Here is a 16838-nt window from a genome sequence, read left to right as displayed (position 1 = left end):
TCTTAACTCATTAAAATGTTGCCTACCCATGTGCTTATTGCCGAGTTCTCAGTTAAAGGATTCTTAAGGGTGCCTCGCCCTATCAATTCTTATTTAGACAGTACCTTTCTGTAAATGGCTCAAGATGGGTCAGAACAATAGTCTATAAGTATATTAGGACTTCAGCACCATAAGGGATCCCTAGTAAATAGGCTTCCTGCTTCAGTAGATTTATTGGTCTGAGTCCTGAAAGCAAAGTAATTTCAGTTGTAGACAGATGAGAAGACATTCCATCCAGAGAAAGTTATAAATAACATCTCAAAATATAATCAATACAGGTATACCAACAAATAGATCAAGGAGTTAAAATAAGGAAGAAAACCTGGAAATAAGAACACTCCTAATAAGTTTAGAGACTAAAGTTTATTATCTGGGCAATGAGAACTCATTGAAGCTTTATTAACAAGAAAATGATGTGAAGAAAATGTCCTCAATGTTCCTGTAAACTGTTTAGCAGAAGAGAAGGCCAGGTTGGTGAGAAGAGCAGTCTGCAATAGTCTACACAGGAGGAATAAAGTTTAAGTTTAGAGGTAGTAGAGAGAAGACAATGATAAGAGATGGAAATATAAATACATAAATGGAGTATATAAACCCAACTGAATCTTACAGATAATTCTTTTAGTAGTCTAATTGGAGAATTAAGAAGAAATAAAATTGACTTTCTTGGTGAATCTTTAAAAGGGTAACTGCATATGTATATGTGTATCCTTGCTACTCAAAATGTACTCAGCAGCCTAAAATATTGGCATCACATGGGAGTTCATTAGAGGCTCACATATATTCTAGACTATTGAGTCAGGACTACATGTTAACAAGAGCCCACAGATGATTTCTGTGCATTTCAGGGAGCATTGTTTACTTGATTTCAGAAATGTCTTGAACGAAAAGAGTGGGGTATGGGTCACCATACTACATGTGGGGAAAACATGTCTCAAGCCAATATTGACTGTTTGATATAATATGAGTTGAATAAAGTGTAATATAGAATTAATGTTAATTCCATAATGTGTGTTTTATATGTAATATAAATAGAATAGTTTATAATTTTGTGGCAAGATGAGTGCAATTCATGAAGGAAAGCAAAAATGCAAATAGACATAATCCCACAATGGCATTGCCAAAGCTTCCTCATCATAGAGGAAGCCACAGGAGCTGATGAGAGAACATGGCTGGCTAGGTGCTGTAATCCTAGCTACTCAGGAGGCTGAGATCTGAGGATCCCGGTTTAAAGCCAGCCCAGGCAGGAAAGTCTATCATACTCTTATCTACACTTAACTACCAGAAAACCAGAAGTCCCACTATGGTTCAAAGTGGTAGAGCACTAGCCTTGAACAAAAAACACTCAAAACAGCACCCAGGCCCTATGTTCAAGCCCCATGACCAACAAAATAAATGAAAGAGAGAGAGAGAAAGAACATGGCTGAGGGTCTGAATAGTAAACTGTGAGACAAATGGAGTCTCCAAAGCAGATCATAGTTGACCTCAGGGCTGTAAACTCCTGGTGTTATATAGATATTACATATATGAATGTTGTATATAACATGTTACATATGTGTAGTGCACACACACACACACACACACACATAAACACACACACACACACACACACACACACACACACACACACACACATCTGGCATAGCTTCTTCCCAAGACTTTTTTTTTTTACTTTCCCATTTGGCTTTATTTCAAAATGTCATTTTACAATGGCAAGTTTTTAAAACTTTTAAGTGACTATACCTACAGAATCTGAAATTGAATCCTTAGGATTTACTTAGTTTTGTGAATGAAAAGGGGTATAAACATAGCCAAACAGAGAGCTGATAGAATTCAACAGAATATTGGTCATGTAGAAAAACAGAAAAAAAGAGGGAAGGGGTAACAAGTTTGACAAGAAATGTACTTATTACCTTACTTATGTAACTGTAACCGCTCTGTACATCACCTTGACAAGGAAAAAAAGGAAAAAGAGAAAAAACAATCATGAAATATATTATAAATAATTTTGTCTTTAGTACCACTTCAAATGATATTTTACTGTGTTTGTAATGATTAGATTGGTTTCTGGAAAATTACCAGATTCTCATAATATTAAGGTCATATCCATGTTTATGGGAAAAGGGACATCCATCAGTCCCCATTTTCAGTATTTCTTCTTTAGGCTACAGCTTGTACTTGATGAAATTTCTATCTACTATTCCTGAGATTATTAAATAAGAACTATAATTACTTTTTAAGTGATAGTGTAATCTGAAACTCTTGTACTATAGAATGATTGATTCCTTTTATGATTAGCTAACTTATCATCTTTGTTCTTTTTAAGATATTAGCAACAGCTTTGCCAACGTGTGATGTGTATTTCCAGCAACAAGGAAATGATTTCACAATGGACAGAGGAAATATAATACTGAACAAAAATCAGAAGCAAAGCCTACGTGCTTATGAGCAGAATAAGGTAAAGCCATTTCTTAATGACCATTGTTATTAGCCACCAATAAAACTAGTCATGTACCCTAGGCCTGGCCCCTCAAGTCCTCATTTCCTGTAAGCCCTGTCTTCATAAATAGAAATGGAGGGAAGGTGTTTAGAACCAAGCTCAGAGTAATGGGACCTTTTGAGGAAAACTCTACTAGCTTTATTTCTGTTCAGAACAAAGTTGTTCTAGAAAGCTGGGTTCTAGAGTATTGGTGAATCCAGGCATTAGCAACTCATCTTAACAAGGAGATGTGAAGTGCTGAGGGGTGTTCCTCCTAACTGGAGAAGAGATGCGCTACTGTGCTTTAGGGTGCTGTTGTGTCTGTGCCCCAGACACCAAGATGGTTACAGTTAGGAAGTGCCAGTGTGAGAGCCAAAATGATGCCACCTCTTCAGGAACCCCTCCTCCAAAGGCTTCAAAAGCCCAAAGAACTTACGGTCATCCAACTATTATTCACTCAAAGTCAAGGCCAATGTCCATCTATATGCTCATTCATTCCTTCAATCATTACACAGAGAGTGGAGCATTTCCCTGTGCACATGCACAAATGGTTCCACTAGAGAAGCAAAGGAAAGTGGACGAGGACTGTCTGGTTCACAGACACAGCACATCCGTCAGTCCCCTTACATATGAGTCTTTTTTTTTTTTTTGTCGGTGGTGGGGCCTGAACTCTGGGCCTGGGCGCTGTCCTTCAGCTCTTCAGCTCAAGGCTAGCGCTCTACCACTTGAGCCACAGCACCACTTCCAGGTTTTTCTGCTTATGTGGTGCTGAGGAATTGAATCCAGGGCCTCATGCATGTGAGGCAAGCACTCTACCACTGAGCCACCTTCCCAGCCCCAATATAAGAGTCTTTATTGAAGCCTGGCACCAGTGGCTCATGCCTGTAATCCAATCTGCTCAGGAGACTGAGATCTGAGGATTGTGGTTCAAAGCTAGCTGGGGCAGGAAAGCTCATGAGACTCTTATCACCAGAAAAAAACTGGAAGTGGTGCTGTAGCTCAAGTGGTAGAGCACTCACCTTGAGCTGAAGAGTGCAGGAACAGCACCCAGGCCCAGAGTTCAAGCCCCACGACCAACCAAGAAAAGTCTTTATTGAGTGGATAAAGTGATGGAGACAATGTAACTGCACAAGAATCATCTAGCTCCCCCATCAGGAAATTTGGGTCATGAGCATGCCTCTGAGATTGCTGAAACGTGGTCACAGGCATGGCGTGAAGCAGAAAGAGCTAAATACAGTAAGGAGCTGTGTACAGTGCCGCATAGGCTTCAGATGAAGGGTGAAGACTTCACCTAAGAAAGTCAAGGAACACTTTGTGGGATTGTTCCCCTGCCCAGTCCCTGTGCACCAATTGTGATGACTTTGTGTTCTCCTACTTGTTTCTATCCCCGGCCTACATCCCTATGAAGCCTTCTCTGACTCTGGGCTGGAAGTAGCTGTCATTGACCTGTAGGCCCCTTGAAAGAGGAGAGACAAGTTGCAACACCTCTCCTTTCCCCTTGACCCTGGGGCACTGATCCCAGATCCTCGAGTAATACTGTGCACAAGTGTTCCCAGGAGGGAGTTTGTATGAAACAATCCCAGAGATGCTATATCAGGAAATCTGGGCTGGCTAAGAAACCTATGTATGCCAGGCACCAGGTGATTCTGATCTACTCAAGAAAACCCATTCTGTGCTTCCAGGGTATACTTTCTGCCTCTTGCCTGAAGGCACCACCTGTGTGTCACTGAGATGGAGATCTCCTCATCCCTTTAGACCAATTCAGATGTATCTTTCTCCAATATTCTCCCACCCTGTCATAATTAGTTATTTTTATCCCAAGGCCCTATGGGTCACTCTGCAGATCTATTAGTAAGTAGGCCACACAATCAATGTTGAGGATTGGTTTAATGTAATTGAAGACTACATAATAAGTTATAATTTTGTGAGCATTTCTGTTTGATATAGGGTTGTGTGGTCAGTGTCCAGTTAGATTCCCTGGATGTGAGATTTTGGTGAACCTTTAGTGAACTGAGGAGTAGATCAAATCTAAAAACTCAAAGAAGGATCATGTCTTTCCCCTGGAACAGCTGGCCTTCTGCCTGTTCTTTCTTGCTCATTTTTAAATATATACATTAAACAATATCTTTAGTAAGTGCTTTTCTGTTTTGCTCCTAGCAAGATTAATCATCTATTGGTCATTTATTTAAAAGATTCCTGTGGGTCAGTCCCCTTGTCTTCTTTTTTTTTTTTTTTTTGGGGGGGGGGTTGGTCGTGGGGTCTGAACTCTGGGCCTGGGAGCTGTCCCTCAGCTGTTCAGCTCAAGGCTAGTGCTCTACCACTTGAGCCACAGCACCACTTCCAGCTTTTTTCTTTTTTTTTTTTTTTTTTGCTTATGTGGTGCTGAGGAATCGAACCCAGGGCCTCAGGCATGCAAGGCAAGCACTCTACCACTGAGCCACCTTCCCAGCCCATGTCCCCTTGTCTTCTATTCCAGCCTTGCTGCCCATTATAATTATTAAACCCATCTTGCTTTTGAGAGTTAAATGCTGCTACCCAGCCTTTTCTGTCATCCACATTCCTAATAAGGAACTCAGTTTGTAATCGTTTATCTTACCAGACTATAGAGATAGTCCATACTCAGCTTCTCAGAGATCTGGTACCAGTCTTCCAAGTTCATTTCTTACTGTTTTGGTAAGTGAATAGCCTTTCAGCACCCCCACTAGGAACACAGCTAGTGGTTTTCTGGTCTCGCATTAAGCTTAAATCTACTATAGCACACATACTTCAATGATTCTTGCTTCTCTTCCTCCATAGCCTGCTCCAGAAATTCTGGCATCTCTGCTTCACTTGTTCTGGGCCATGACTTTTGTTGCATTTCCAATAGCTACTCAAGTAACTTATCTACACCCAGAGCCCTTGCCAGGCTGTAAAATCTTAGATCCCAGGTGGCTTCAAATCAACAGACTCCCCCTTATCCAGTTTCATATTCTGCTCATTAAGTTCCACACTTAGACATTCTCTTCTAGATGCTCATGATATGAGTGAGCCAGCTCTTGCAACTCCTTTCTCAAGATCAGCACTTCCCTTTTGGATCATGCTAAGCCTTGACCCTAATTACTGAGCATGTGGTCAGAAGAGACAGTCCAGGCAGATCCTAAGGAAAGCTTGTATTTTATCGTGAGGCACATGTATTGTCTGCATTTGAGGGTCCTGCATTGTATTCAATTGTGGAGCAATAGGCTCTATTTCTCAAGAAGGACAACCTACGAGCACTGAGGAGAACCTGAGGGTTTCATTCAGTCTCAAGATCATTCGGTCTCAAGATCCCACTGCTCTTCCCTCTGAGATCCTGGGGTTGGCATAGATTATTTACCTAGGTTTGGAAATCAGCCTTCTCTAGGGACTCTAGGACTAGTCTTTAGCTCTTCCTTCCTTCTCAGAAAAGAAGATGAGAATTTCTTTAAATATGCTCCAAGATCACCTTCTGATTCCCACATTCTGCTTTAAATTAGTGATGGATTGTCCTAGCCTGTTTTTTTGTCTACTTCATCAAAGGTATTGAATGATATCCTTTTGGTTATGGTTCTTCTATATCTTTCAGTGCCAGAAATACTTCATAAGCCAAGGCTTTCTTCCTTAGCCTGTCCTAATTTGCATAAGTTTCAGCAATTACGCCACTACTTCTTGCCAGAGATCACAGGTACAGATTACACATGGGGATTCTCATTGCCAGCTGAATAGGTGAAATTATTCATCTCCGGAATTACATCACAGGTATCTATTTCATTCAGAAAACAATCTGGTACAAACTATCTCTGGTCAAAAGACCTAGAAACAGAGCCTAAAACAGGATTCAGCCACATGTGATTTATTAGGAAGGAAAACTTAAGGGAGTAAAGGGGGGAAAAGAGAAGAGCAAGATTGAGTCTCAGATAAAATAAACCTTGGGTTGATTCCCAGGGGAGCTCAGGAACAGGAACTGCAGACAAAGTCATCCTGCTCCTTGAGACATTCAGGCCAGCCTTTAACACCCTCACATCCACTTGTTATTGGCTGTGAGCTCCCCAAGCAGGGCTGTGGGAATCAGAAGTGTGGAAGATCAGTTCTCTAGATGGGGGAGCAGAGGGTCCACAGTGAACTGTTAGCAGCAACTGAGGGAGGGGTAGGATGTTTCTAACGAGGCAAAGAGGATCAGGCAGGGACACCTACAGTATCTGCTGCAACATGAGGGTATTTTTTTAATGTTTGAAAAACATTCAATGGGATGAATTTACATATATTGGTCTATTACAACCTAATCTAGTGGTACAGTTTCATATTTATATTTCTGTCTCCTTTGCAATACCCTTCTGTGGCCAGGTATCTTGTCCTGTTCATCTTGATATTCCTCATTCAGAGGCTAGCACGTAATCGTTACTAAGTAAGCATTTACTAAATGAAAGGCAGTTTGGGGGTAAATCACAGAGCAACTTCAACTCCAGGCTAAGTAATTTGAGCATTACACTGCTGGCAATTAGGTAGAGTTTGAAATGCTTTGTTGGCAACAGTATGTAGAAGATACTGGAACAAGGACAGAGTGGCGAGTATAGCCAAAAGCTATTGCAGCAACACAGGCAAAGAATAACTAAAACAGATTTTGAGTTCAGGCTGTAAGTGTGGAGAGGCAGATGCAAAAGTAATTAAAGAATATTATCTATAGGATCCAGATGGCCTCTGGCACACCTCCAGCAGAGACTCTGAAGGGTTCTCATCCATTAAGTGTGCTAAGAGTTTTTATTTAGATGTCCTCAGACAGATAGAAGAACATTCTCATGCTGCATAAAAGAAACATAGAGGAAATAAAGCCACGTGGGTTTTCTCATTGCCATGCATATGAGACAAGATCCCCAAAGAAAGCATGGGAATATTCTTTTACCTCCCTATTTTGGCTAGAATTCCACAATTACAGCCAAGAAAATGTTGTTAATACGGAGTTTGCTCAGCTCACTAGTACACAGGGTACTGACCATTAAAAGTGGTTTGTGATACAACTTTCATTCCTTATTCTGTGCAGTGATCTATGTTCCAAAGCTGCCAGCCCAGCACATTGTTCTCAGCAGGATTCTTCTGTGTTCTGGTTGAAATAATTTAACCATGACTCACATGGAGCCTATAGATGCACAGAAATACTTTTCTTTTTTCCTGAACTCTTACAGGCCTTGACTATAGGCCAATAAATTTACATTCCTCTCCATGACTTTTGGCCAGGTGTCTGCTGTTCACATTGTTTTGCCAGAGCTGGAAGCTGGGAGCCCTGTTACGTGGACTGGACCTGGATTTGCCAGGGTTCTCCCTGGGGCTGGCTTGAGATTTGCTGTCAACAACATTCCTTTTCCTATGGATTTCACCATTGTTGTTCACTATGAAACTCAGGTACTCTTCAACTCCAACTCCATGATGGCAAAAAGCTGAGAAATACATTCTCGCATAGTTTCCAGCATTTTAGCCTTGCTAAGTGAGTTCATCATAAAATGACTTGAGGAAAAATGACCATCTGGAAAGCATTATAAGCGAAAGGGTTTCCTTAAGATATTGAAGTAGCACCATGAGACATATACATACATGCTTTACTCATGGTGAAGCTAAAGTTGCAGTTAAATGTTTGAAAGACCAGGCTGAAGAAAGTGGTGACAAAATGTTTGTATAAGAAAAATAAGCAACAGAAACAACACAAATTCTGCTTCTCTAGGGATGTTTCTTTCAAAAATTAATAAACAAAAATGCACAGATATTCTGACTCAGAGATGTAGCAGAAACTTTTATTTTTTATTTGCATTTAGATCTTGCCTTGCAACCAGAGAAAGACTAATTGCATATGGTCCTGTTAGTCTGCTACTACCACATGACAGGCCCTATACCTCTGGAGAAACCTGAAACAGAATAGGAACCAAATATTCAAAGTGCATGATCTAAAGCAGTAGTTCCTAACACTTTCTTGGGTAATCTGAAACATGCCAGCCATCTTCCTTGAAAAAAAAAAGTTTTAGTTCTAGTGCTAGTAGATCATACCTATAATCCTACCTACTCAGGAGGTTGATATCACAGTTGAGATCACAGTTCAAAGCCAGCCTGGGCTGTGAGAAAAGTCTGGGAGACTATCTCCAATTAACCAGCATAAAGCTGGAAGTGGCTCAAGAGGTAGAACTCTAGCCTTGAGTGAAAAAGCCAAGGGACAGTGTGAGGCCCTGAGTTCAAGCACCAGTACAAGTATGGAAAGAGAGGGGGGGAAGGGAGGAAAGGAGAGAGAGAGGGAGAGGGAGAGAGGGAAAAGGAAAGAGAAGGGAGGGAGGAAGAGAAAGGGAAGGGAGGGAGGGAAGGAAAGGGAAGGAGAGAATGGAAAAAAGGAAGGAAGGAAGGAAGCAAGGAAGGAAGGAGAAGGGAAGGAAGAAAGGAGGGGAGGGAAGGGAGGGAGGGAAGAAGGGAAGGAGTCAGGCAGGCAGGCAGGCAGGCAGGCAGGAAGGAAGGAAGGAAGGAAGGAAGGAAGGAAGGAAGGAAGGAAGGAAGGAAGGAAGGAAGGCAGGCAAAGGAAGGGCCAGAGATATGTGATTCAGTAATAAAACACTGGCCTGGCAACCCTGAGTCCCTGAGTTTAAGCCCCAGCAGTTTGAGCAGGGAATGGTCTTAGAGGCCCCAAAATCCCTTGTGTCCACATTCTAGAAGGGGGTCACTGCATGTCACATGGCCACTACTGCTGGCCTACCTTGTAACTCTTGATAGGACGCACTTCCCTATTTTTTGCTTATAAGTAAAAGCCAAGGATTTCAACAAACTGACCTGGTCAGTATAAAAGTATGAAAGCCATTAAAAAAGAAATTTATTCCCAACAGCTTAAAAAGCCTTTTCAAATTGTAAGGCTTCCAGAATATAGCTAATTATCTCCTCCCCACCCCCCCATCCCACTTTTCCCTCCTCTCCTTACCATGTGTGTGTGCATGTATGAGATGCATGAATGTGTAACCATCTATAAAGGATTCCATTTGTTGCTCTTTTTTCTGTGATCCAAAGCCATGATGATTTTGTTAATTCTTTTGAAGACAGATTGGACCAGTTAGGAAGGTTAGGGGTTTTCCAGGCCCCTGGGCTATAGCTATAGCCAGACAGCTTTCTTCCTGCCCAGATCACAATGTAGACGCCAGAGAGGTGGGCCTGTTGGAAAACCACCCAAATGTCTTTCAACTCCAAAACTGTTTCCCAAGTGAGCTGTGGCTTGCAAATTCAATCGCACACCCTCTCCTATCTGTAAGTATACGAGTGTGGGGGCAAACGGGTTTCTTGCATCCTGCAGTGACATGCCGTGATATCTTCCCTGTGTAGACTGCAGCCGACTGGACTGTCCGGATTGTGGTGAACCCCCTTGCCGTGAGTGACCATTGCATTCACAGGATGCCACAACTAACACCTCTGGCATTTACCTTGCCAGCAGCTTCCAGGTATGCTTGGGGCCTAACTTTAAACATGGTTTTTTTTCCCTAGAAGTTGGCCCATGTGTTGATCCTGGGTTACTAAGTGGGGAAGAGGCCTATTGAGGGAGATGGTCACATTTATTATGAATTTACTGCATGCTACACTGCACATTGTGTTTAATATTATATTTAATCTCAAATACTCCAGAGGAATATCTTCATCAAAGAGAAGAATACTTAAATGACTGGTCCAAGTCTCAGTTTATGAGTATAATACGTCTTACTCAATGTTACCCCTTCAAGCATTCTCCCCCATCTCTCCCAACCCCATCTAACCCTCAATTTCCCTGGGTCCATTCGCACACATGTATATTGACTATTATGACTGAATTCACCCACCCTTCTCTCCATTCATCTTCCCTACCCATTGCCTTCCTTCCTCCCCTCTCCAACATATAGAACATTGCATTCTCTCCATAGCCAAGAGCCTTTTCAGTAAACACTACTAATTCTGAAGCCACTCATTGCCGCATCAGAGATTGTAGCACAGTAGATATTATGCCTGTGCTTTCTCCAGAGAAGTCAAGCCATGCCAGTGCCTTCTAAGATTTTGCTATTTGACACAACTCTGTGGAAGTATAAATCCTGTGTAAGTATAAATTGACTGTTCAGTCAGCTCAAAGGTTCTGATGTAGACTAGGCCTTGCCTTAGCCCCAACGATGAAGTCTCCCATCAAGTGAGATGCTACCAAATACTGTGGCCACTTAGGTAATATAACTGAGCCTTTGTGTCTGACATGTTCACTTTCTTTCTCCTAATACAGACTCACACTACTTCCCACACCCATCTGTTTAGGACCAGATGTGCAATATTCCATAGATCTCTATTTTTCTCAGCCTTTGGAAGGAGAGTCTCATGCTCATTCTTACATCCTGGTTGATTCTGTAAGTATATCAGAGGTTTGGTTTTTTTTAGTGCTTTGTCTCAATTAAGTGCCATTATGATTCCACTTGTAAACTCTGGTGAGGTGTTTCTTTAAAACAGAAATGTATCTTTTTAATGATACAAGTTACCTCATGGCCATTGTAAACTGCATGTCACAGCATATCACAGTAATAACTTCAAGTGTTGGACTTATTATTTAATCCTTACAGCATCCTGTGAAGTGCATGCTGTCATTGATAGGGCCACTGAGGCACAGGCTCACAGAGGTGGTGAGTGAGGGGTTAGAAATGGGAACTTCATTGTCTGCTTCCAGATCTCACAGCCACTAGAGTTTATGGGCATTACTGAAAGACTGGGGGCTAGGGAATCCTACCACTTTAGAGGGTGGTTGAACTGTTGCTTCAGTCTGATCCCACAGGGAGATCCATGTTGCACCACAGAAGTGAATCCACTGGTGGCAAAAGGGTGGCCCAAATGTACCCAGGTTATTGGCTACCGGCTCACCTGTCCTTTAGTGAGTACATAAATTCCTGATGAAGGTGGTTGGGCACTGTTTTCTGGAAAAGACAGCTATGGGCCTTTAGGAGCCAATGTCACAGCAGCTGGACAGGTACTCTAGCCTGTCAAAGAGGATCCTGGCTGGATACCTACATTGACCATTGGATCCCTGACCCAGGTTGTCCAGTAGGAGAAAGTCAGTGCACATTTTGTTATTGTAAAGAAATGTGGCTAACGCTACCCTACCGATTTTGCTGCTGTGGGAATTGGCACCTGGGACTTGGTCATTTCCAAGTTTGTGTTTCTCTTCAACCTGTTTGCCACTTGCATCTAAGAACAGGGTACAAACCAACAAGAACAAATAAAGCCTGTTCAGTGCAGAATTTTCTCTGCAAAACTGCCTTTTTTAAAAAGTATTGTGCAGTTAAGATTTATTTGCACTCTTATTATAAGATACGTGCCTCCATAAATCTGAATCAAAAGTATATTAATGAATCAAAAGTATATTAATTATTCTGCAATATAAAGCTTCCATTCTTCTTTTCAAACCCTGGAATAGACTATACTTAATAAGCATAAAATCCTTAGAAGTTTTTAGTTTTTAGTTCTATCAGCTAATTGTATAGCTGATAGAGAGTTTTCTCACCTGGTCTATCTGCTTGGGTCCAGGAATAGCCAACTATAAAGAAGCTCAGATCTCTGGCTACCCTTATCTTCAGTCCTATACCATCTCCTTGTCTTCTGTGTCTCTTTCCACCTGGATTGTGCTTGAAGAATGAAGAGTCACTGTAGTATAAACTTAAAGATGCAATAATAGACATATACATATGATTCCTTATTGAACAAAATTTATGAAATACTCATTGTAAATTAAATGCTGTGGTAGGCACAAATAGAAACCAGACACACACCATCACCATTCCCCTGCAGTTCACTCTCCAAAGAAAAGATACAGACAAGCATGAGGTGTAAGGTCCTGGGAGATGTGTCTGAAAAACTCACTAACTCACACTATGGTTCTTGACCTCGGCTGAGCCCAGTGTTCCAGTGGTAAGAGTTTCACAGTTTGGAAAGTTTAGTAAGTAGCTGATGGTCCCTGTTGCTTTCAGAGCTGTGGTGAGGCAGGATATTGTGACAAGGGGGTATGATGGAGTCAAACCAAAAATTACCTCATGGCCAAGAGGGACAAGGGAGAAAAGAGGACAGTCTGAGTGCCCAGCTACTCCCTCTGTGAGGCATGCCCCCAGGGGCCAAGATACCTCAGACTAGCTCCCACTTCTTAAAGTCTCCGTCATCTCCCAAAAGTAATACTCCAAAGAACAAGGCTTTGGCTCATGGGCCTTTGGGGACACTTAATATCGATGCTATTGTACCCCACTTTCTCGTGCTATCCTGGAATGAAAGTTATATGCACTATAGTCTACTTGCACATATAACTTCCAAATAAAGCAATACAATATACAATCTTAGAACAGTATGTAGTATGCACAGGAATGAGAGTATACCAGAAGACATGATGAAATAGAAAGATGCTCATATATGTAGACTGTTTGTGAGACAGCCATAAAGCAGGTGTGTTGTAGACACCTTCCATGTTTAAAAGGTGTGGTGGTGCATGCTTTAATACTAACTACTCAGGAGATAGAGATGATAGGATTATGAGTTGAGGCTCACACAGGCAAAGCAGGGGGATCCTATCTGAAAAACTAAATAATACAAAAGAACTGGAGTTGTGGCTTAAGTCATAGAACATTTCTTGAGGCCCTGAGTTCAATCTCCAGCACGAAAGAAAGGAAGAAAGAAAGAAAGAAGAAAGAAAGAAAGGAAGGAAGGAAGGGAGAAAGAAAGAGAGAAAGAGAGAGAGAGAGAAAGAGAGAGAGAAAGAAAGAGAGGAAGAAAGAGAGATAGGAAGGAAGGAAGGAAGGAAGGAAGGAAGGAAGGAAGGAAGGAAGGAAGGAAGGAAGGAAGAAAGAAAAGAAAAAAAGTGTAAACTTAGTACCTCAGCTCAGACAATTAGACTGAGTTTTGTCCTTCGTAGGAACATGAGATCATTTTCCATTTTATGAGAAAGTCTAGTATTTCTGATCTTTACCCACTAAATGCCAGTAACACACCACACCCAATCACTGTGCTTACCAAAACCAACAAATCTCTCTGAGGGGAGGTGTCTCTGATATCAAGAACTCCTGTCTGGGAGGATGGGAATGGGGATACAGAATAAAGAATGTTAGATTTTATCCACAAGCAGTGGGAAGCCACTGTAAAGTTTTAACAAGAAGATTGCCTGAACTAACCACGTGCAAAGGGATCATTATGACTACCATGTAGAAAACTGATGAATGACAAGAATGGAAGCTGAGATATCACTTGTGTACCACTCTAGTGATCTAGGAATGTGGCAGGGGCATGAAGAACATTCCAGATACATTTAAGAGGAGATATTGAGCAAGATGTGATTAATGTGCTAAGTGTGGGATGTGGGGTGGGGGGAGTAGATGATCAAGCACATGCCTACAATATCCATCTTGTTTCCTCCACTGAGAATGTGGCAGGTGGCGGCATCATTTGTCAAGAATAAGCACAGACAGGAAAAGAGGTTCAGGTGTGTTGGGTTACAACCTGTAGGACAACCAATAGACAGGTAGGCCAGGGTAGATGTGGAGTTTTCCACTGGAAAAGAGACACAAATTCAGAGACCAGTCACCTATAGATAGTAGAGCGCTGGCCTTGCATGCATGAGGCCCTGGGTTCGATTCCTCAGCACCACATAAGCAAAAAGAAAAAAGCCAGAAGTGGTGCTGTGGCTCAAGTGGTAGAGTGCTAGCCTGAAGAGCTGAGGGACAGCACCCAGGCCCAGAGTTCAAGCCCCACAACCAGACCCCCCCCCAAAAAAAGAAATCTGGGTCTCAAGGAGCTAAGGGCAGAAACAGGGAAGTGGTAGGAGGAATCCGTGAGATCAAGGAGCTCTTTTTGCTGATGGGAGGGGGTGAGTACGGTTCAATGTCAGCTGAGAGGGAGAATTGAAACAAGCAAGCAGAAGCCACAGGTTTTTTGTTTTATGGTTTTGTTTGTTTTTTTGCAGTAGGTAAATGTCAGTGAGTCACCTCATCCAGGGAAACTCAGCTTCCTCCTTAAACACACAGAATTGGAAAAGTGGAAACACACATGAGTTTGGGAAGCCCCAGTCCCTTTGCTGGAGCTTCTGTGAAGTCTGAGGAGTAAGAATCCCAGAGTGCAGGGGCCATGAGGATGTATGTTGGAGGAACCAGGACACTGGCCCAGTTACCAGGGATTGAGATCCTACCTGCAGGGGTGCCAAAAAACAATTAGGGGAAGGCTGGGTGGGGACAGATAGAGGAAAGGGTCTTGGAAACTGTTTCAGTACAAAGCAGAAGAGCAGGGAAGGTTTAACTGGGCCACTGGGTCAGTCTCCTGAGGAATGACAACCTATTTTTAACACTCGTTTTTACACCAAGTGTTCGCTATAACCTGCTGATGTGGCCTGTGAGCCTTATCAACACTCTCCACTGTATCATCAAGAGCATTCATACATATTTAAATAATACTAGTTCATAATTTAGTTGTCTTCTTGAAAACTATGAATAGCCTTTCTTCACATAGATACTAAACTAGGGGCTGGGAAGGTGGCTCAGTGGTAGAGCACTTGCCTTTCATTCATGAGGCCCTGGGTTTGATTCCTCAGCACCACATAAGCAGAAAAAAAAAGCCAGAAGTGGCGCTGTGACTCAAGTGGTAGAGCACTAGTCTTGAGCTGAAGAGCTAAGGGACAGAGCCTAGCCCAGGCCCAGAGTTCAGGTCCCACGACTGGACCACCCCCCCCAAAAAAAAAATCTAACATAGATACTAAACTAGAGGTGGTTCCTCTTTGCAAATAAGTGCGCAGTGATGTACTTGTCCCTATAATAGCTGCATTGCTTCTGTAAAAATGTGGGTTTTAGGGAATATAAGTATTATTTGGATATAGGACGGAGTGATTAACTGTGGGAGCGTTGGGTTTAAGAAGTATCTTTCTTACAAGACTTCTTAGAGCCGCTAACATTTTAATCTTTGCTGTGAATCTCTAAGAATCCAGTACCCTTTGATGTAGAACATCACTGTTTACATATCATTTTTTTAATTTAGAGAAGAATCTGGTGGAATTAGAGTTGCACTGTGCCACACTATCACAAGTAACCTAGTTAGAAGTCTTTCAAATCTAAGGGGAAAAAACCCTGAAAATAATTTTAAAAAAAAACAAACAAACATGGTACTCGGTAGACACTATGTGGAAAATGAACTATGCAACTTGTGGGCAGAGATAGGAGGGGAAAACTGGTGAAAATCAAAGCAAGAGGTGACATTGTCCAAAGAGAAATGTACTCATTTACACCTGACTTCTGAAACAGTAACCCCTCTATATAACACCTTAATAATAATAAAATCATATTTTAAAACATTAAGAAAGAAAAAGTAAAAAAATAAAAAGAAGCTATTGTTTTCACCATGTAAATGCCATATTACAAATACAAAATATTTCTTAATTAGTTGAGAACATTAACTCTTCAGCCTGAGGCAATTTAAATTGGAAATTGGATTGAGCTTCTTTGGATCACTTTTCTCAGAAATCAGTTTTGTTGGGTTTTTTTTGTTTTGCTTTTGTTGGTTTTTTTTTAACATAATGAGACTCTTGGACAGCAGAGAGCTTGAGTCTTCTTTTCTCATTATCTCAAAAGCTTGGCCTTGTTCCCCATGTCAATTCACTGGAGGGTTTCTGCAGCAAGCAGGACATGGAGGAGTACCAGATGCATGGCTGTGCTGAGACAGCCTGGGAAGTGGAAGCTGGAGTGGTCCCTGAGGCATGTGAAAGGCTCGTGGTCAGCTTATCTGCCCAGATGCACGATGGGGCGGTGGGTGAGTATCTTGTTCAATGGCACTACAGAAACAATGAGATCTGTACAAATGCCTTTTGAAACCTGAGTGAATTGATTTGCTTCAGGACCCACTCCAAACAAAACACCTCACTCAAGTGACGTGTTGGAGTGGTAATTCAGTGTGGTAAGTGTATAAAAGATGAACTTTATGGCAGCATTGGAGCACTAGCTCCCTGGAGCAATGGTCCTAAAACATTCATTTTGGAATCCTAGGGCTGGAAGGAAACTCTAACCTACTTCTTGCATTCCAACTTTCATTTAATAAACAATGGTGTTAGGGTTCCAAATGTTACATAATTTGCCCATTCCACTTAGCTATTTTATAGGATTTCTCTACACCCGCACTACTTAAATTTTGAAGTGGGTAATTCTTGGTTGTAGCAGGGGGGCTGCCTTTTGCATATAGGATGCTTAACTACATCTCTATGCAATTAATACCAGCATCACTCTCCTCAAGTTATGCCACTTAAACCTGTCTCCAAACTTTCTCAAATATCTCTGAGAGATAGAATCATTCGCCAGCT

General features: G+C 41.8%; 1 protein-coding gene across 1 annotated transcript in view; it reads left to right on the top strand.

Moving 5' to 3' along the window:
• The window catches only part of Lamb4 (laminin subunit beta 4), a 98527-nt gene that overhangs the window by 38784 nt on the left and 42905 nt on the right, over nucleotides 1–16838 (top strand). The window contains exons 14-17 of the mRNA XM_042684798.1: nucleotides 7706–7909; nucleotides 9851–9966; nucleotides 10764–10884; nucleotides 16117–16294. Of these exons, the coding sequence (XP_042540732.1) occupies nucleotides 7706–7909; nucleotides 9851–9966; nucleotides 10764–10884; nucleotides 16117–16294 (619 nt within the window). The remainder of the gene's footprint in view (nucleotides 1–7705; nucleotides 7910–9850; nucleotides 9967–10763; nucleotides 10885–16116; nucleotides 16295–16838) is intronic.

This window comes from Dipodomys spectabilis, unplaced genomic scaffold (assembly GCF_019054845.1).
Source record: "Dipodomys spectabilis isolate Male_0828 unplaced genomic scaffold, ASM1905484v1 ptg000089l, whole genome shotgun sequence".
NCBI lineage: Eukaryota > Metazoa > Chordata > Mammalia > Rodentia > Heteromyidae > Dipodomys > Dipodomys spectabilis.
The sequence above is the reverse complement of the archived record's forward strand: the minus strand, read 5'-3'. Positions and strand labels throughout refer to the sequence as shown.